This window comes from Xenopus laevis, chromosome 4L (genome assembly GCF_017654675.1).
Source record: "Xenopus laevis strain J_2021 chromosome 4L, Xenopus_laevis_v10.1, whole genome shotgun sequence".
Taxonomy (NCBI): Eukaryota; Metazoa; Chordata; class Amphibia; order Anura; family Pipidae; genus Xenopus; species Xenopus laevis.
Genome location: NC_054377.1, coordinates 14,469,014 through 14,490,026, shown reverse-complemented (window position 1 = coordinate 14,490,026; position 21,013 = coordinate 14,469,014). Strand labels below are relative to the sequence as shown.

At 40.6% G+C, this 21,013-nt stretch overlaps 1 protein-coding gene across 2 annotated transcripts in view; it reads right to left on the bottom strand.

Moving 5' to 3' along the window:
- Positions 1–21,013, bottom strand: part of mpped2.L (metallophosphoesterase domain containing 2 L homeolog) — a 104,050-nt gene that overhangs the window by 2,897 nt on the left and 80,140 nt on the right. For both annotated transcript variants that reach the window (XM_018257450.2, XM_018257451.2), the window contains exons 5-6: positions 13,495–13,610; positions 1,604–1,717 (exon numbers count right to left, since the gene is read on the bottom strand). In XM_018257450.2, coding sequence (XP_018112939.1) covers positions 1,604–1,717; positions 13,495–13,610 — 230 coding nt within the window. The remainder of the gene's footprint in view (positions 1–1,603; positions 1,718–13,494; positions 13,611–21,013) is intronic.

Here is a 21,013-nt window from a genome sequence, read left to right as displayed (position 1 = left end):
GAAGTTTCCTTACAAGGAAACTTCTGGGTGACTTCAGAAAACGAAGAGCTCTGAATGCCATCCCGCCATCGATTTACATTCTAGCCAGCGAGAGGCAGTTTGAGGAGATTAGTCACCCTGAAGAAGAGGCAATTTATCGTCGGACAACTAAATGTCCCTGTATTTGAGCGTGTGTTTCTGCCCTTAGAGGAAGGCCGTCAATAAGCTCCTTATCACTCACCACAAGGGGCTCCACTATTGCCTTTATAATCCCGTTACAGAAAGGGGTGTGTTCAAGATGTTTAATGGGAGTGGTATGCTGCTAGGGGCCTGGTTAGACAAACGGGAACACAAAGCAGGAAAAAACACACTAGGAGACAGATTTATCAAAATTCAAATTTTCTTTTGAACAAACTTAGAAACCTAAAAAATCTCTAATGTGCATTCATTTATAAAAAACACAAACTTTGCAATTTTAATCTTGCTTAAAAAAACAAAAAGACAACCCAAATACAGTGAAATCATATTTGGCCCTTCATTTTCCATAAATCTGCCAAATTTCAAATTATTCTCAAAAACATGAATTGAAAAAAAATCTTGAATTTTGAACTTACAATTTCTACAATTTTTTAGGGCTTAATAAATCATGACTTTTTGAAACTCAAATTCAATTTTGATTTTTGCATTCTGCCCAAAATGGACAGGTATCAGCCAATCTCCAAACAGCTTTTTCAATGAAAATTAAATATTATGATCCAGTGCCAATTGTGTCAGGGACATAAGAGTCCTCTCTTCTGAGAAGGATATACAGAACACCTACCGATTAAATAACATCTCAAACTACAAAGTTCAGGCAATTAAGTGTCCTTCAGCCAAAGCTGAAAAGAATGACATAGTGGAATAATGAAGGGTCCACTAAATCCACCAATTTAGGGAATGTTCTCTGAGACCTTTAGGGTAAACTAAATCCACCAATTTAGGGAATGTTCTCTGAGACCTGGGGATTTTCTAGGACCCCTTGAAAATAAACCTATAAAGGTGGCCATACACGGAGAGATCCGCTCGTTTGGCGTTGTCACCAAACGAGCGGATCTCTCTCCGATATATATCGGGCTGATCCGATTGTGGGCCCTAGGGCCCAACGATCGGATCCTAACGAATGGGAATGGGGGTCGGATCGCGGGACCGCATCAACGAACAGATGCGGCCGCGATCCAACGGGATTTTTTGTCCCATCCTATCGAGATCTGGCTGACTTTTGGCCAGATCCCGATCGGGGAAGCTCGTTGGGGGGCCCCATACGCGGGCCAATAAGCTGCCGACTTGGTCTCTTGGCAGCTTTTATCGGCCCGTGTATGGCCACCTTAAGAGAAGATACTAGTAAAATCTTTCAGAAAAAAGAGACATCTGTGGGTTGACTTTCACCATTGTTCTTGGCTCTAGGTTCTTGGCATGGAAAATGGTCCAGAAAGGCCCCCTACAGCCAAGGACGTAGGTGTCCTAATAGTGACAAAATGGTAAAAATAGCACCCAGGTAATTTCCAAGACCAAGTTACCTTGGCATAACTTTTTTAGCTAAAAAAAATAATTTTTTTTGGGGTAGCATCTTATATTTTGCACCTACCTTCATGGATTCCACCAAACACATGCGACTTGGGCCTGACCCGCCTCTGCACTGTGTTGAGAAGCTCTACACACCCCACCCTCTGCAATTCTTTTGGCACCCAGTCTCGAAAACCTAATGCAGAAAAGAGAAAGAGAGAAGAGTCAGCGGGCGCTTAGTATTCTGTAATAAAGGGAGGCTTCTCGTTGACTTGCAGGAAGCCATAACTCACTGAAGGTTTATTAGGATTATAGTCATCTCCAACCCTCCATTAAAGGCCACAAATGCTTTTAAGAAACTTCCAAGCATCACTTTGTCCTCCGTGGAATTTTGCATTTTTTGCGGGATCTTTCTAAAGTAATTATCATTCGTGTTCCCTCTGATTTATAAAGGTTATGGAATTGACTTTATTCCTGGGAGTTTTTCCACTGGATCTTCCCGGCAGTCACCTAATTATATTGCTGATCCCTTATTCTCCGCTCTCATTTCATTGTTTCAGCTCTTATTTAATTGCATTTTTCTAGTTCCGCCAGCAAGGCATTGCGTTCTTCCACCTCGCAACGAGCATTTACCCAATCAATCTGCTTTCCTTCGGCTAGAGCCGCGGCTTACATGAAAGGGCATCACGTACCAGGATATTTCTGTAAATGGCTCGTATTTGGGGGAAAAAAAGGCTTTTAACATTATCAGAGATGGATATAAAATTGTACATGCGCTGATAGAATTTAGGATTTATGCTGTGGAAGGGGTAATCTTTCAGCATGGAGGGAAGGCAATTTCAGTTTTGGTTCATGGTGGTTTAAAGGGCACATAAAGGCAAAAAAAATAAAATCCCATTTTTACTTTCTTTAATGAAAAAGAAACCTATCTCCAATATTCTTCAATTAAAAAATGTGTACTGTTTTTATAAGAAACCGGACTGTATGCAGTAAAATTCTCCCTTCATTTATTGGTGTGGATAGGAATTGTCCGACGGTCCCTAACTGCTCTGCAGGGAAACAATCATACTTATGAACAGCAGGGGGAGCCCCCGCCTTACTTCCCAGCCATGCAGAACTCAAGCAGCTTTGTTTATGACGATCCCTAAGCAGCCCAGACCACACTGAGCATGTGCACAGTCTTGGTCTTGCAAAGATGTTTAGCAAAATTACAAGATGGTGACCCCCAGTGGCCAACTTTGAAAACATAAATCATTTGTTTGATTAGGCTTGTGGTGCAGTAAGTTCATTTTTATGTTTAGTATACAAAATACAGCATTTCTAGCCTTATTCTATTTTAGACTTTACTTTCCCTTTAATAAGGGGGAAGGGAGATCCATATTTCTAGGAAAGCACTGAATCCACTATTTTGGATTCAGCCGAACCCCCGAATCCTTCGGGAAAAATTCGGCCAAATACCGAACAAAATCAAAATTTGCATATGCAAATTAGGATTCAGATTCGGCCGAATCTGAATCCTGGATTCGGTGCATTCCTGCAGAGAATAGACATAAGACTCTGATTCATTCTAATGTTACTAGGCATGAGTTTTGTTGACAGCACTAATCTGAAAGTAAACATTTAAAAAACCCTAACATAATAATAAAAAAAAAGTCTAACTACAAATTGCCTTACAAAAGGAATTGCCTGTACAGGTATAGGATCTGTTATCCAGAAAGCTCCAAATTAGAGAAATGCTGGGTCTCAAGACTCCATTCTAATCAAATAATTAATTTTTTTTAAAAATCAGAACAAAGTATGTGTGACTGGGGAATGGTAGCTGGTGCTCTCAATCTCAGTAGACACCCCCGCTCCAGCTGCGAAACTTTAACCAATATTGTCAGATGACTGAGAGAAAGCAATCAGAGCAGAGCTTGCTGCTAAGTGTTTTTTATTAGACACAACATGTGTGCACTTGATAAAGGGCACTTGCCCGAAACATGTTGTGTCTAATAAAGAATTTTTTTTAAATGTTTTTCCTCTCTGTAATAATAAAACAGTAGCTTGTGCTTGATCCCAACTAAGATATAATTAATCCTATTGGCTGCAACACCCGCCTATTGGGTTTAATTAATGTTAAAATAATTTTTAAGTAGACTTAAAGGGGTGGTTCACTTTTCAGGGAACTTTTAGTATGTAATGGCTAATTCTAAGAAACTTTTCAATTGGCGTATGTTTTTTCTTTTTTAGTGTTTGTATTTGGCCTTCTGCTGACTCTTTCCAGCTTTCAAATGGGGGTCACTGACCCCATCTAAAAAAACAAATGCTCTGTAAGGTTACACATATATTGTTATTGCTCCTTTTTATTCCTCATCTTGCTATTCCGTCCCTCTCCTATTCATATTCCAGTCTCTTATTCAAATCAATACACGGTTGCTAGGGGAATTTGGATCCTAGCAACCGGATTACAGAACTGCAAACTGGAGAGCTGCTGAATAAAAAGCGAAATTACTCAAAAACCACAAGTAATAAAAACTGAAATCGATTTCTCAAAAGAGCAATTCAATTTTGAAATCTGAAATGGGGCTAGACATATTGTCAATATCCCAGCTGCCCCAAGTCATGTGACTTGTGCTCTGATAAACTTCAATCACTCTTTACTGCTGTACTGCAAGTTGGAGTGATATCACCCCCTCCCTTTTCCCCCCCAGCAGCCAAACAAAAGAACAATGGGAAGGTAACCAGACAACAGCTCCCTAACATAAGATAACAGCTGCCTGGTAGATCTAAGAACATCACTCAATAGTAAAAACCCATGTCCCACTGAGACACATTCAGTTACATTGAGAAGGAAAAACAGAAGCCTGCCAGAAAGCATTTCTCTTCTAAAGTGCAGGCACAAGTCACATGACATGGGGCAGCTGGGAAACTAACAAAATGTCTAGCCCCATGTCAGATTTCAAAATTGAATATAAAAAAATCTGTTTGCTCTTTTGAGAAATGGGTTTCAGTGCAGAAGTGTGCTGGAGTAGCACTATTAACTGGTGTGTTTTGAAAAAAACATGTTTTCTGATGACAGGATCCCTTTAAGAGAACTGGGGGAATGTGGGGAGAGCAGTGACATCTAGGAAGTGCTGAATGGAAAGTGAAAGTAATTGTACACCTAAGGCATGGATTAGAGGCAGGCAATATTTGATTGACAGCTGATATTTTTAAATGAGCTTAAAACAGCTATGAATGCTTTAATAAAAAATAGAAATAGAATTTCATGTTTGATTTGAAAAGGACTTTTATTATACAGATTTTTGTGTCTGGATGACAGGTCCACTTTAAGGGATACCTGTACTGGTGGTCAGTTTCCCACCAGTCTGACCACCAAGTAATCAATGAAGTTGTCAGAAAAAAGAAAGAGACTGCTCTGATGTTCTTCTGCTTAGGAAAGATTTAAGAAAGGTTCCTCATTTTATTCCTAAACAGAAGAACATCAGCGGTGCTTACAATAGCACTCTCATCGATTTTACATTCACTTTATTTAAAGGTTTACTTAGCCTTTAATAATGTGAGCTTTTTTCAGCTGTTGTAAAGCATTTCAAGCAGACTTTGCGATGGGTCATTTACACATGGTTGCTAGGGTAATTTGGACTCTAGCAACCAGATCGGTAGTTAGGCCCTAGAAAACCGATAGCTACTGAAATTCCGAACTGGACAGCTGCCGAACAAAAACCTAAATATAAAAAAAAAATAATAAAATAAAAAACTATTACGTATTGCCTCAGAATATCAATGTCTGCAGTAAAGCAAACGTAAATTTAAAGGTGAACTTTCCCTTCCATTTTTTATTCTCTTTCCACAGCGGTTTTATATTTCTAATGTACACAGGCCGCAGCATTTCCAGAGCCTACCCTGCAGAATTATCTCCCTCTTTGTCAGCCGACAATTTCAAATTCTAAATGAGCTGAGGAGGAGGAGGGAGATAAGTCCGATAACCCAGAGTCACTCTAGAGACACTTGCCGAGCCAAGCATTTAACCCTTTGCTTGCCTGCTGACTAGCACAGCGGCTCGGAGCTACTGCAGGAAAAGCAGTACAGTTATGGGATCCGTTATCTGGAAACCCATTATCCAGAAATTCCGAATTACGGAAAGGCTGTCTCCTATAGACTCCATTTTATCCAAATAATGCAAATGTTTAAAAATAATTTCCTCTGTAATAATAAAACAGTAGCTTGTACTTGATCCCGACAAGATGTAATTATTCCTTATTGGAAGCAAAACCAGCCTATTGGGTTTATTTCATGATTTTCTAGTAGACTTAAAGGAAAACTATACCCCCCAAACAATGTAGGTCTCTATAAAAAGATATTGCATAAAACAGCTCATATGTATAACCCAGCTTCATGTAAATAAACCATTTTCATAATAATATACTTTTCTAGTAGTATGTGCCATTGGGTAATCATAAATAGAAATTTGCCATTTTAAAAAATAAGGGCCGCCCCCTGCTGGGATCGTACGATTCACGGTGCACACAAACATACCAAACAAACCATACATGTTAGGTCACATGAGCCAATTAACAGACAGAGTTGTGTCTTTTGCGTCCACACTTCTTCCTGTTACAGTTAGAGCTGCAGTATTTCTGGTCAGGTGATCTCTGAGGCAGCACACAGACCATCACAGAATGGTTCAAGGATGTAAAAGGGCAATATTTCCTTAAATATATATTCCAGTTTGATAAGATTCTTTAATATGCCACTTAATATGGTATAAATCTGTTTCTTAAATATCCATTCTGGGGGTATAGTTTTCCTTTAAGCTACAAAGATCTAAATTAAGATTTGTTATCCGTAAAAAGTCAGGTCCTGAGCATTCTGGATAACAGGTCCAATACCTATTTATTAGCAGTGTAATGTCAGATCACTCAGCAATTTTGTATTCATTTTTTAGGGGGGGTTTGTTCCCCTTTAAAGTATTTCCGATGACCGACTGGGGCAGGCCTGTAATGTGGTTTGCAGAATCAGCAGAAAATCGAGCCTAATTCCAGCAATAATGGCTCTGTGTATAAATGCTGAGCGTGATTTTACGTCGTTCCATATAGAGGAAACAATGTTTTCTCTTTGACAGCCAATCCGTATTGCTCGGGCAGCAAATGAAATCATTCTGTAGATGCCGTCTGAGAGTACAGAATATTTCAACTTAAATGACCCATTTTCCTTGCTAAATTATTAATTTGCCTTCCAGTTTAAGCAACGGACGGACGCTTCCTATCTATCTGTGCCAGGTAGGACGCACTCTTTATTTAACCATGACCAGTACAAGCACTGTCAGGCCACTTACTGGAGCATAGTACAGGTATGGGATCGGTTATACGGAAACCCATTATCCAGAAAGCTTCATATTACAGAAGGCCATCTCCCATAGACTCCATTTTATCCAAATAATACAAGTTTTTAACTATGATTTTTCTATGTAATAATAAAACAGTACCTTGTACTTGATCCCAATTAAGATATAATGGAAGCAAAACCAGCCTATTGGGTTTATTTCATGTTTACATGATTTTCTAGTATATTAAATGTATGAAGATCCAAATTACAGAAAGATCCATTATACGGAAAACCCCAGGTCCCGAGCATTCTAGATAACAGGTCTCATAACTGTATTTAACTAGTGTCAAGGTCACATTCTGGAGAGGTGAATTGGCCAAATCTGTATATAAAAGTTAACATAACAAACCCTTATTTTCAGCAATGTGGCTGACTAACCAATAGTATATAAATAATTTCAAGAATATATAAGATAAGAAACCAAGGGCCTTATTTATCAAAATCCGAATCTGAGTATTTACATTAAAAAAAGTACGACCAAACTAGAATCCACGATGTGACCTTTTTTATTTATAAAAAAAAATCACGATTTAATCGGATCAGGTGCCAACCTGAGAAAATCGAGAAAAAATCTGATTTTTTAGGATTATTTTCCTGAAAATGTTTTTTGCCCAAAAAGTCAGAAATAGTCGGATTTTCAGGCTAATTTCAGTGCAGACTACAGAAACTTCCAAATAGGATAGGAACCTCTCACATTGACTTATATACTACCTTGGCAGGTCTGAGATGACGGATTTTTCGGATTCTGACTTTTTCCATCCTCAGGGTATAATAAATCTCGAAAAATTTTAGTTTTTTTCCTCACTACAAAGTCGAATTTTATTTTAAAACAAACTCGTTTTTTTTTTGAGTTTTTGGCATTCAGATTTTAATAAATAACCCCCCAAGTATTTCTCTGTAGTGATGGAAGGAGTGATTACCCTACCAGTCAGCCGACCAGAAACAAAAGCTTGCGATTTCTACACTCCATAGTCCACTTCCCTCAGCACTGAACTGAATCAGTCGTAATAAGGACGATACAGACATAGAAAAGTCAGTAAAAATAATTTTTTTCAGAAAAGGTGGCCACCTGTATTAGCACTAAAATCTTGGGCGAAGGTAAAGGATGCCTGATACAACTGCAGCAACCAAGGGGTTAAAACGTTCCCAGACGCTCCAAAAGTTAAATGTAGCGCCGGCAATGATGTCACTGCTAATTGATGGCTCTCAGAGTTTAAGAGCCACTTAGTTCTCCAGTTAATGCAGAGAATCCATAAAAGGGAACATCAATTACCCCACAAACTGCCAGTTTGGAAGTAAGAAGTATCATTTCTGAGATGAGGCAAGTGAGGGTTTTATACGAGAGACATCCAATTCCCTTCTCCACTCAATGTCACCGCTTTTTTTTTTTATGGCACGAAGTCCTCGGCATCGGCAGGGATTTCTATCCAAAGTTCCATTAAACTCTATTCCCTTGTCTCTAGCGCCGGCCATTTTCCACGGACATAAAACGAAATTCTGTTTCCCCTCCGGATTGCAAAACATTAAGCTCACAGGGAACTGTTGATTACCAGAGGCTCCTAATAATAAAGCTGAAAGAAGATCAGGGTTTTGTATCTAATGTTTCGAGGAAGGAGTATGTGTGGCTGTGTATATGTGTGTAGAGATGGTTCTAAGGTGAGGCAACTGCCCTGAGCCCCATCATTTTAGGGCCTGCCAGGCCTGGACTGGTAATCTCTCTCTAGATTCTGCAAATGTCAGAGGGGCTGCTGTAAAATGCCACAGACAGTCACTGTTTAGTGGGTCTTGAAATGCCAGGGCCTATTTTGAATCTCAGTCTGGACCGACCTGGGGTTAGGGTTGCCTCCTTTTCTGGAAAAAAATACCGCCCTTCCTATATATTTATCTTTTTTCCCTATTAATAACATTGGGATCAGCCATAATTTTTACTGGCCAGGCCGGTAAAATATTGGCCAGGTGGCAACCCTACCTGGGGTCCACTGCAAGAGGGAATAAATGCTAAAAGTACAAAGGCCTTACCAGTGGCGTAACTATAATACAGCAGACCTCGCAGTCGGCAGGGGGGAAGGGAGCTTGGACTGCGGAGTCTGCTATAGTGTAATTCCCCTGAACACTGCAGGAAAAATCACGTGAATGCGACTGAAGACTTTTGTTGCCGGGGGACCCAGTTGGCTGTAGTCAGGGTTGTACTGGGCCAACAGGAAACCGGGAAAAAACCCGGTAGGCCCCGTTCATTGTGGGTAGGGTTGCCACCTGGCCAGTATTTTACAGGTCTGAATAGGGAAAAAAGATAAATATATAGGAAGGTTGGTATTTATTTTTTCAGAAAAGGTGGCGACCCTAATTGTGTGCCCTGCCAGGGTAGGACTAGGGGGGCCCAGGGCGTGTGTGCGCACACACTATGTTTTTGCCGCGACCATCCGAAAAAGGGAGGTCGCAGCAGGAAGAAGTCTCCGGATCTGGTTGCAGATCTGGGCCGACCCTGGGCCCTACCTGGTGATTTCTCCAAGAAAATTGCAGGTACATGCTGGTCAGGGGGGATGGAGGCTGGTTGTGGGCGGCTGCCGAAAGGGGAGCCCTGAAGTGTAAGGGGCCTGGAGCGGATGCGTGCGGGCCCCTGATAAGGTAGCCCCTTTGGGCCCCCCCCCCAGTCTGACACTGGCTGTAGTTACGCCACTGGGCCTTACTATACTGTGTAACAGATATTTTGAATGGGATTGTACACATTAAACACACTTTAATTTAATTTAATCCAGCTTTATAATGTTTACATATATCCTAATATGCGACCTATCCAAAATCCTATCAAATCGGCGTTTGCATATCAGTAAATATTGCCCTGCAGCCACCATTTTGTGGTGCTCAGCCTGTTCCCTCACTAAACACCTGACAGGAAAATGCAGGTTCTATCGGTAACTAGGGTTGCCACCTGGACGGTATTTGATCATTGATCCCAATGTTATTAATAGGGATAAAAGATAAATAAATAGGAAGGGCGGTATTTTTTTTCACAGAAAAGGTGGCAACCCTGTCGGTAACAGGAAGTAGTGTGGGAGAAATGAGCTAGCATGCATGCGTGTCCTTGGTTTGTGTGAGAGCACAGAGAGTTCCTACAGGGTTCACGGAAGATGGTTCTGCTCTAACTGTATTTTGCTTTAAATACTGAATACGCTGGTCACAAGCTGCACACGGTCATATAACACAACTAGGGTTGCCACCTTTTCTTATATTTTTTACCGGCTGGGGGTCGCGGGAACAAAAGGGGCGGGCTGTGACGTCAAAAGGGCGGGGCCACAGCGCGGAGAACCGGAAACTAAGGAGAAAAGATACAAATTACAGGGGATTGGGGGCAGGCCGAGGGCTCTTTTTGAAGGGTGTTACTAATTTACAGGCAGCTACATTGCTGGTAAATTTGTAATACCGGCAACCGTAAACACAACTAAAGGTGACCATAGATGTTACAATTACGATCTTTCTTGGAAAATATCTTTCCAAGAAAGATTGTTTAACCACTTGGGTGGTCAATACACACGTGTAAAGCTGAATCGTCAGCGATTCAGCGCTAACAATGGCCGATGTTCAGGTGCCTTTAAAGGAGCCTGATAAAAATTTTCCGGACAGCCCAAACAATGAGCCAACCGATATCCAAGTAGGGGGTGCCACCTTTTCACAGGGTGGTAACCGGGCAGTCTTCTACCGATATTGGTTGTCTCCCACAATACACGCACTGAGCATCGTATGAATATTTTCGGTGCATCTATGGCCACCTTTACAGTTGCACAACAACAGATTTGTACCTTGTTTTTATGCTGCCGGAACCTGAAATGTTGCCAGAAACCAGTCATTTTTTCCCGACGAAATCAGGACTAAATATAAATCATTCTGGCGCTCCACTGCCTGTCCAGTCATAGTTCAAAAAGCAAATGTCCCTTAAACCTTGTTATATCAGGATAATCAGCCACAAGGTAAAACGCAACCGGAAAGGAAAGGGTTAGGGAAGTTCAGTGCCGCTGTTTGTCGGCATAAAATGTTCATTTCCACAGAAGGGATTCTGCCATAAAAGGTAATTAAGAGATATTGTGCTTTTAAAGCCCTCATGAATGGTTTGTTCCACTACATTGCGTTATGCAGATTTTAAGGCCAAGAAAATAAAGAAAAGGGAAGAGAGCATTAAAGAGCTGCAGAGGATAATGAAGGCGCTGATGTGCACACGTGACATGGAGGTTATGGATGAACTGCGGTTTGTTCACGGTTAAACTATCTGTCACCATGGAGATCACACTGTTCAGTATTATATTAGCATCTATATAGCATGGATAAGTCCAAATATTCATTGAACACGGTGAGATGTACAATATATACACAGGTACTAGAGAAAGCCTTGGGGAATGTGAATGTCAACATTGCAGCTCGATAATAGGGCTGATAGATATGTCAAATGAATACCATATAACCAAAATAAAGCCATTTTGCATTGAGTTTGCTTACCCTTGATTAATATTGCCTGCATTCCCTTTCATATACTCTCTCTTAAAGGGCACCTGCGAAAATATTTTCCCCAACCAAATAGAGCTAATAGAGCAGCCACTCCAGCTGGGGGTAACAGTATTTTTTATTTTTTTTTTAAACTGCCCACTGCCAGCGCTAGGACACTGTCACCAGGAGAGAGCTCTGGTTTGAGCGGCCATGTTGTGCAGAGCGTATGTGCATAATGAGCTTCTGACGTCACGCATATGCGCATTCAAGTTGTGACATTTACTTATTATGCGTGTGCCCCAACTTGGCCACTTGAACCAGGAGTTCCCCAGTGTGGGTGCCTAGCACTGGTGGGGGGCAATTTAAAAAAAAAAAACCTACTGTTACCCCAACCGGAGTGCAGGCTCTAATCGCCCGCAGCTTTGGCTGGGGAAAATATTTTCACCCAACAGGTGCCAATGAATATGTAGAAAAGGCAGGCCCGACGGATCCATAGGACCAGAATAATTAAATTAGAAAATCATTTTATTTATACAAAGTTAAAATGTATATCTGCATCTCCATCTACCCTACGCATTTCGCACCCATCCAGGGTGCTTATTCATGAGGGTGGATGGAGATGCAGATATATATTTTAACTCTGTATAAATAAAATAATTTTTTAATTGAATTATTCTGGTCCTGTGGATCCGTTTGAGTGCCCTGCCTTTTCTACATATTCTTTGCCGTACCTCTGCCTAAAGCTGGGGGTCTGGGGCTGGTGCACCACTATTCGGTGAGTCATTTACATTTTATTCTGGAGCACCTTGTCCTCATCTAGCCATCAATGTTCCCTCTAAGATGTGCACTCGTGCATGAGCACACAAATTTTGAGAGCAGCGCACAAAACAAATTGTGTGAAAACATAAAAATGTTCGCACAAAATTATTGTTTTGCACATATACTGTAGCCAAGAAGGAACATTGCCCTTAGTGGTACTGGATGGAATTTAGATTACGACACAGACTGGGCAGTCGTTTTCTGTCTTGAACTGGAGGGAAAAACATTTTGATCAGCCTGAATTGGAGCACCACTTGGGTGATCAACTCAAGCAAATATCTGCTCATTTGGTGACCTTTTAGGATGATGTTTGGCCACACACTATCCTTGAATGTTTGCAAACCAACAAGTAACATCCTTGACCGTGACAAACTACCAAAGGTCACATGCCCCAGACCTTTAGCTTAAGGACCAGAACCAGAACCCAGACCCACAAGTAGGAGTTGTAAACAAAATGAAGACTTTATTATAAGAACATATAAGGATACAGTTAGCCTTATTAATATAGGTTGGACTGCAGCTCACCGACAAGGGTTCCTTTGCTGGTTGTCCTGCGAGGTATCCTGTGTTGATACCCCAATTGAATTGTTCAAAAGATGATTGAGGTGCAGGACAAATCCACGACAGTAGTCTATGACTGCAAATGATCCCTTTATTGGGTAAGTAGGTATCCAAAATTCAGTGGATTTGTCCTGCACCTCAATCTTCTTTTGTACAGTTAGCCTTACGCGTTTCATGCCATAAGGCTCATGATGAGTGCCTGCTCATACTCTGGGTTATGGTTCACAATCCACAAAGCTTCGAGAAGCAGCTGCTGGTGTCATACATGGCTGCTAAAGAAAGGATCAACTGTGCAACCCGTAACTTCCAAGGCAAGGCAAGATACTATCCTACACACTGATCTTTATAGTACTTTATACCTGTAAATGAGAGCCGGGCATATCAGGTATTCTACAGCACAAGCCAGATGCCAGCACAAAGGAAGAAACTGTTGGTTTTACACCATCTACTAAAACCCATAAAGCCGCTGAATGGGGAGCTGTTACCTGTCAGATAAATATCGTTACTAAAACAAATGGTCAAGCTGAAAGGACTGCAGGAGCGCTGAGGATATCCATTGAATTCTCCTCGGCTCCAGTAAATCAGAAAATGTAATTTAAACAACACCTAGGAACTCAGTGGAACTGTGGGGTTTAATTATCAAAGAGAAGTGCTGTAAAGGCATTTATATTCAAGGTTTAGCACAGAGACAAGGGAGGCTTGTGTAAAAGCTGTTCTTCTGCGTGTATGAGTAGCAACGGGCACATAACTTACCAAGTGGAGGTCCATGAGTCATGAGGATATCGATGTCTTCTGGGATGAGGTTCCACTTGTCAAGTAAAGACTGACCTCTCGGCAGATTAAATCCCCATCCATTAAACCAAGGCGTCCTTATGGGAGAGAAGAAAAGAAACAGAGTTATTATGAGTCCACTGAATAATCCTCGCCTTATCTGAATTCTATACTAGCACTATGGAGTAATTCATTGCTACCTACGATAATATTGGTTTCAGTTCAGGCCTACACTGTAACAGACGCTACTTCAAGGTTCAGTTGCAAAGGAGACAAACTTAAAAAGGAAAATAAAAAAAATATACAGAAAATGAAGACCAATATTTTTACACCTTATATGGAAAGTGACTCCTAGGGGCATATTTATTATGCTGAGTAAAAAAACGACGTAAAATGTTTACGCATTTTTTTCTTAGACTGAAAGCAATGTAAAATAACGGCAGCAAATCTGGCACTCGCATTGCGCAAAATTACACACACCGGGTGATATTTTACACAGCTTTTTACACCGTTTTTTTGGCGAATTCCATTTTACACACCATTATAAATATGCCTCCTAGTGTGCTTATTATTTACAGTAGTCCCATAACATATGTTTCAATTATCCACATGTTGTAACTCCCATAAAGGGCAAGTAAACTTGAGATTTTTGGAGATTTTTCTTGCCACAGGTGGGCAAGAAAGTACAGGTAAGAGATTCGTTATCCAGAAAGCTCAGAATTACGGAAAGGCTGTCTACCATAGACTCCATTTTATTCAGATACTTTTTAAATTGATTTCCTTTTTCTCTGTAATAATAAAACCATACCTTGCACTTGATCCCAACTAAGATATAATTAATCCTTATTGGAAGCAAAACCAGCCTATTGGCTTTATTTAATGTTTACATGATTTTCTAGTAGAACAGTATAAAAATAAAAACTGGGTAAATAGACAGGCTGTGCAAAATAAAAAAATGTTTCCAATAAAGTTCGACAAAAATGTAATGTATAAAGACTGGAGTGACTGGATGTGTAACATAATAGCCAGAACACTACTTCCTGCTTTTCAGCTCTCTTGGTTTCCACTGATTGGTTACCAGGCAGTAACCAATCAGTGACTTCAGGGGGAGCCACATGGTTCATAACTGTTGCTTTTGAATCTGAGCTGAATGCTGAGGATCAATTGCAAACTCACAGTTATGTCCCATGTGCTCCCCCCTTAAAGTCACTGATTGGTTACTGCCTGCCAACCAATCAGTGGAAACCAAGAGAGCTGAAAAGCAGTAAGTAGTGTTCTGGCTATTATGTTAGACATCCAGTCATTCCAGCCTTTATACATTACATGTTTGGCTATCGAACTAGATTAGAAACATTTTTTATTTTTCACAGCTTTTACCCAGTTTTCACACTGAACTGTTCCTTTAAGGTATGAAGATCCAAATTATGGCCAAAGATCTGTCATCCGGAAATCCCCAGGTCCTAAGCATTCTGGATAACAGGTCTCATACCTGTACTTCAATTTACCCCATGTTCCATTGACCTTTAAACAAATTTCAGCTACTTCAGCAGTTCTTACCAGATTACCTTCCTTCCTACTCCACCTTAGAAATAGTGTTAGGTGCCATCACCTTTGGAAAAAACCTCTTCCCTCCCTTCTCACCATGAGTACTGAGCAAGTGCATTAATAAAACAGCCACAGGTTTTATTCAATGATGCCATGTCAGATCTGGATGAGTCTTGGCCATGCCGTACCGCCCTCAACCACACCCTATGCCCAGGCCATGCCCCCAACAGCACTCAATGCTACATCTGCTTCTGAGGATTAATGGCAGGGGTAAATTTACTTTTTGGTATAAATTACTTATACCCAGCGGGTGACTGGGCTGTTACTGCTTAGTGGGGGTTGAACCAGGGTGACTCCCCAAAAATGTGGGTGTCTACCACGGTTACCCTGTAATCACTAGTGCAAGTACAGCTAGAAGGTAGTTTGCTAGGGATAAAGCAAGGCTGATTGCAAAGAAGAATATTTTTAAAGTAAAGTCTAAAATAGAATAAGGCTAGAAATACTGTATTTTGTATACTAAACATTAACATGAACTGCACCACACGCCTAATAAAACAAATGATTTGTGCTTTCAAAGTTGGCCACAGGGGGTCACCATCTTGTAACTTTGTTAAACATCTTTGCAAGACCAAGACTGTGCACATGCTCAGTGTGGTCTGGGCTTCTGTTCGGATGCTTAATTTAGGGATTGTCATAAATTATCAAAACAGCAATAATATCTGCCAGAAGCCGATACAGCAAGACTGATTAATAATCAGAATAGACAGACTGTGCTGGGTCCTGTGGTGTCATGTAATCTAATGTAGATTTTATCGTTTTTGTATTGTTTAATACAAACTTTCGCCAACTCTGCTGAAACAGTGGAATCCCAGTTTATCTGTTTAAATCCGGCTCCATGATCTTTGTCCCTGCAGCTGGAGTTGGAATCAGCAAAGGTGATGTAAAGGCAAAAATAAAATCCAATACAAATCTCTACACAGTCGCCAACTGCTCTACAGGGAAACAAACAAAGCTGCTTTAGTTCTGCATGGCAGGGAAGTAAAGCGAGGCTCCCCCTACTGTTCATAAATATGACTGTTTCCCTGCAGAGCAGTTAGGGACCGTCTGACAATTCCTATCCACAGCAGTAAATGAAGGGAGAATTTCACTGCATACAGTGAGGTTTTTTACACATTTTTTAATTAAAGTATATTGGAGATAGATTTCTTTTTCATTACAGAAAGTAAAAATGGGATTTTTTTTTTTTTGCCTTTACATGCCCTTTAAGAACAAATAAATATGTATTTTTACATTTTTTTGAATATCAAATAAGCAGCCATGATTTAGTCATGTGCTTCTGAGAGTACTGGGTCTGCGGGCCAGCTGGCTACCTTTAAATGCTTATTGCAGGGAACCAGCAGCCTGCCAACAGCCTATCACAGCCTATTTGGCACCACCCAGAAACATTTCTCATGCTTGTGTTCCTCCCCAACTCTTTTTACATCTGAATGTTGCTCACGGGTGAAAAAGGTTGGGGACCCCTGTGCTAGATCCTTAGCAACCTCAAAGTGTTTGAGAGATTATATAACTTAAAGCAAGGCCACAAGGTACCCAAGCTAAGCACCCTAAAAAACCCCTAAAACACAAAAGGTTTATGGTCTGTCCTTTACAATAATGAGTGGTGCTGAGTTGTTTTCTGTACCTGTAGAATGGAACAATCCCACTAGGTCTGTGAATTTGGGGTAAAAGGATGACAGACTGAAGCTCAGCTCCATCAAACACCCCTAGGAGCATATTTAGTCCTTTGCCACAATGCCCAGATAAAAAGTTCTCTGATATTATGGATGTTGAAATCTCATTGGTTACATGGTAAGGTATGCAATTTTGGGGTACATAGATGGCAGACTGAAGCTCAGCACACCTTTCCCTAGATTTGTCTTTGGTCCTCACCGTGATGTCTCATGACCAGAAATAGGCAGAAGACACTTTTATTCAGGACACAGAACTCTAAACGGATAATATGGGAGGTATCAATGAGTCATGTGACACAAATGACATCAGTAAGCAAGAATTATAAGTTGCAACACCACAAAGAACTTCTCACTATACATATTTTACTGATTATTCTTGGCATGTGTATATTAAAGTAGAAATATCAAACAGCTGTTATATCCTTGTTTGTCTTCCCAAGGAGGAAATCGGAGCTTCGGGACCCCTCCGCAGTTTCGCAGTATATCTAGGAAGAAGCGGCCAGATTGGGGCAGACTCAAAGTAAGTTTGCTCAGACAGAATTGTGTTATGTCAAAGAGCTGGGCAGCCATTAGTCACGGCTACTTATGTGCAGTGCAAATTGTAATCCGACAGGCTTCCACGGATAATTCCTTGACGCTTCACTAATAAGCATAGCTGAGAAAATGTTGGAGAGACGCTCTTCTTCGGATGGACCCATAGAACGGCGACTATTAGAAAGCTGATCTCTGCAGCATGGCCGCTCACATTAACAGACCTGATTAGAAAGCACAGGCCAAATGGAGATTTATGGCGTTTACGATATTATAAATATTCTCCGTATGGAGGCAAGACGGCAATAAAAGCTTATGTAGAATAACTTTTTCCTTTGCGCATATTAATGTTTATATAATATGTGCTCTGCAAACCCTCAAAGGTATTTAACACCAGGTCCCATGCCATCCTTTAGTGTGGACTGAGGCACCGTGTTGGGCATGTACCTTCTTACTTATTTCTCACAAATTGTCCTGTTTACAAAGGAAGTGGGAGGTGAATTCAGTGAACATAGCCCAACTTAAAAATTAGTGTTTTATAATAGGAGAATATTGATTTTTTTTTTTTTAAATTACAACCCAGGGATCGCCTTCATTCTGATCCGATTGTTGGTCAGCCTGATATCGCCCACCTCAATGTGGGCACATCGGGAGAGATCCACTTGTTTGACGTTTAACGAGCGGATATCTCTGTGTATGGCCACCCTAAGTGCCACTTTCATAATGACAATAGTAAAGGCTCGGTCGCTCTGTCTTCAACATGTAATATCTCTATGCAGATTTAACATGGGTTCCATGTTAAAGTCTATTCTCCACCTGTTTCAAAGTCCAACTATTATATGGGGTAATTGTGTTTTGTCGACCCTACCCCTCATAATAACAACAAGGAACGGATATCTTGCCTTCTGCTGGGTCCCCATTGAAAAGAACAGCAGTTAACATTGATTGCTAGTTTTAAAACCCATTATCCCCTGTTCCTAAAGAACCATTTCCATGCAGGACTGACCTGCTCCGCACAAGTTCATGCGTTATAAAACTAGGGACGCCACCTTTTCCGGGAAAAAATAACGGCCTTCCTATATATTTATATATTTTTCATATTAATAATATTGGGATCAACCATCATGTTTACCGGCTAGGCCGGTAAAATGCCGGCCAGTTGGCAACCCTATATAAAACTGAGCAGAGATCTACTTGTCTGCTTTAGAATGCTACCTAATGTACCAAACAATTACAGAACTGCCAACCAAACTGGAGCACCTTCCAGGTGTAAGGAAAAGAGTATGACATTCTTCTGTGCAAACACAGACTGACCAAAGTAGTACTTCTAAACATTGTGCTGATAGGGCCCTGAAGTTTGGGAGATCTATTGCATCTGTAGTCTTTCAAATTACTTGTTGTTTTGCAGATTACCACCAGTAGTAGTCTTTTAAATTACTTGTTGTTTTGGGGATTACCACCATTAGTAGTCTTTAAAATTACTTCTTGTTTTGCGGATCACCACCATAGTAGTCTTTCAAATTACTACCTATAGTAACCTTGCAAATTACCATCTGTAGTAGCATTTCAAATGACCACTTAAAGTAAATCTAGAGATTACAAACTATAATAGACTTTTCAATTAACACCTATATTTAAATATACAGACTTCCACTTGTAGTAGTATCTCAAATCAGTTACCGCAGAAGCATTACGGAATGCTGTCTATAGTAGCATCTCAAATGAACACCTATTGTAAAATTCACAGAATACCACTTTACTAGCATTTCAAATGACTACCAGTAGTAGCCGTACAGATTATGACCTACAGTAGATAAAAAGGTTCAAAATATGTCCTTAAAAGCTGTCTTTGGAGACATAACCAATAACTATGTAGGTGATCCACACTAATTAGCTAGCCATACAAATGTCCCTTTCATTCTCCTCGTCTCTGTAGCTGAGGAGCAGACAGCAGAGGAGGACATTGCAGATAGCAAGAGCCACCGTTCGATTTTGTTAAAGCAGAAAACTTCCCTGTAGGACTCTCGCTGCTCATGGGTAACGGACAACCTTTCAACTCCCTGAGCTTTACCCTGTAACCTCATGGTCGAAAATCTCCTTGATGACTTTTAATATCCTTAAATGTAATCTGGGACATTCCATGACTTGGAAGTTACAATAGCTGCTATTAGCAGTGTAAACAACTCTAATGCCCATGAGAAGCAAATAAGTCCTGGCCAATAAAAGGACTGAGCCATAAGTTTAATTCATGATAATGGGGCTGTTAAGTCTTCCATAATGGCCGAGACCATGAAAGAGCCTTTGTTTGGCTCACCTTTCAATAAGGCGGCCACACTGGTTCTCCTTATGATAGAAGGAAACCTTTTTTTTTCCTTGCTGTCTGTTCAGAACTGCAGCTATTATCAACGAGACAATGGTCCTAAGATACTATGAGCACACTGCTTAATCCATGTGCCGCGTCCCCTCGCTGCAGGGGGTGGCTGGTCTCAGAGCTGCATTTACTGCTTCTACTTGAATGAACTGATAAAAGGACAGGGAGGTTTGGAATGTATATATGGAGCTTCTATATTATAAGGGTGGAAGATACTTCCCAAAGGCTGTTCTATGCAGAAGGAATCTCTTTAAGTCCAAGAGACTCCTGGCAGCTAATGGCACACTACTGGTGACCATAAACCTTACAATAAACCATACTTTCTGTAGTAGAAGAGGTCAATATGCAATATGTCTACATGGGCTACTTGCAGATGCCAACAATGAAAAGAACCTCCATTAGGTCTACAGCTCTAGGACTTCTAGGTCTTCTCCTTGCTCAAAGTGCTCCGAGTGCCATCCCATTGACAATTTAGATTTTAGTTCGGGGATATAAGTCGCCCCAAAGAAGAAGCGATTTATCACTAGGCGACTAAATCTCCCCGAATCTGAGTGTGTGTCTATGCCCTTAGTGGTTGAGATTCTTGGTACCATGAAGAACTCACACTACTACATTCTCTCAGTATGACAACAAATACCACCCCGCAAAGCATCCCCCACCCGCTCCCCAGGCTTCAACTTTGCTATAAATGAAATATACGAGAAAAGCGTTTGCTTATTGCAATACATCTCAATATATAATGGAGCCTACATTGTTGATAGCACAGAGTTTCAGCTCAAATAAGATTAAAACAGCTTTTTGCTCAAGGTTATTAAAGCTGCCTTATTGTAACCACACAATCAGTGGGAAAGCCGGGATCACAAAAGAGTCTCGCTGAAATGTAATGAAATGACTTCTAAACAATATCTTCACCACTTAAAAATACATTACAATAAAGCACATGGCCTTTCAATCATATTTTTTTTTTGTATATCGACCTACCATGATTTACATATGAATTATGTTCTTCATAGCTCAATACAATCTTCAAACTGCCAATAACTAATGCATGATAAGCTATTTTATTGGCTGGGGAATTGAAACCAATATTTCAATATTTAAAAAAAATACAATATTTAATTTCAGCAATTCATTTTAGAAGCAGACAAGTCAATGTCACCGAGTCCTTAACTGGAGCAGAGGTGGATGGGGTGGAGTGAATGAGACAAAGGGAAGGAAAAAAATGGTAAGGAATGGAGAGGACTAGGTCAGTCCCTGACCTTGAGTCTAAGGTCTTGCCTACAACTACTATGGTCAATTAGATCAAATTAACCTTCCTGCATTA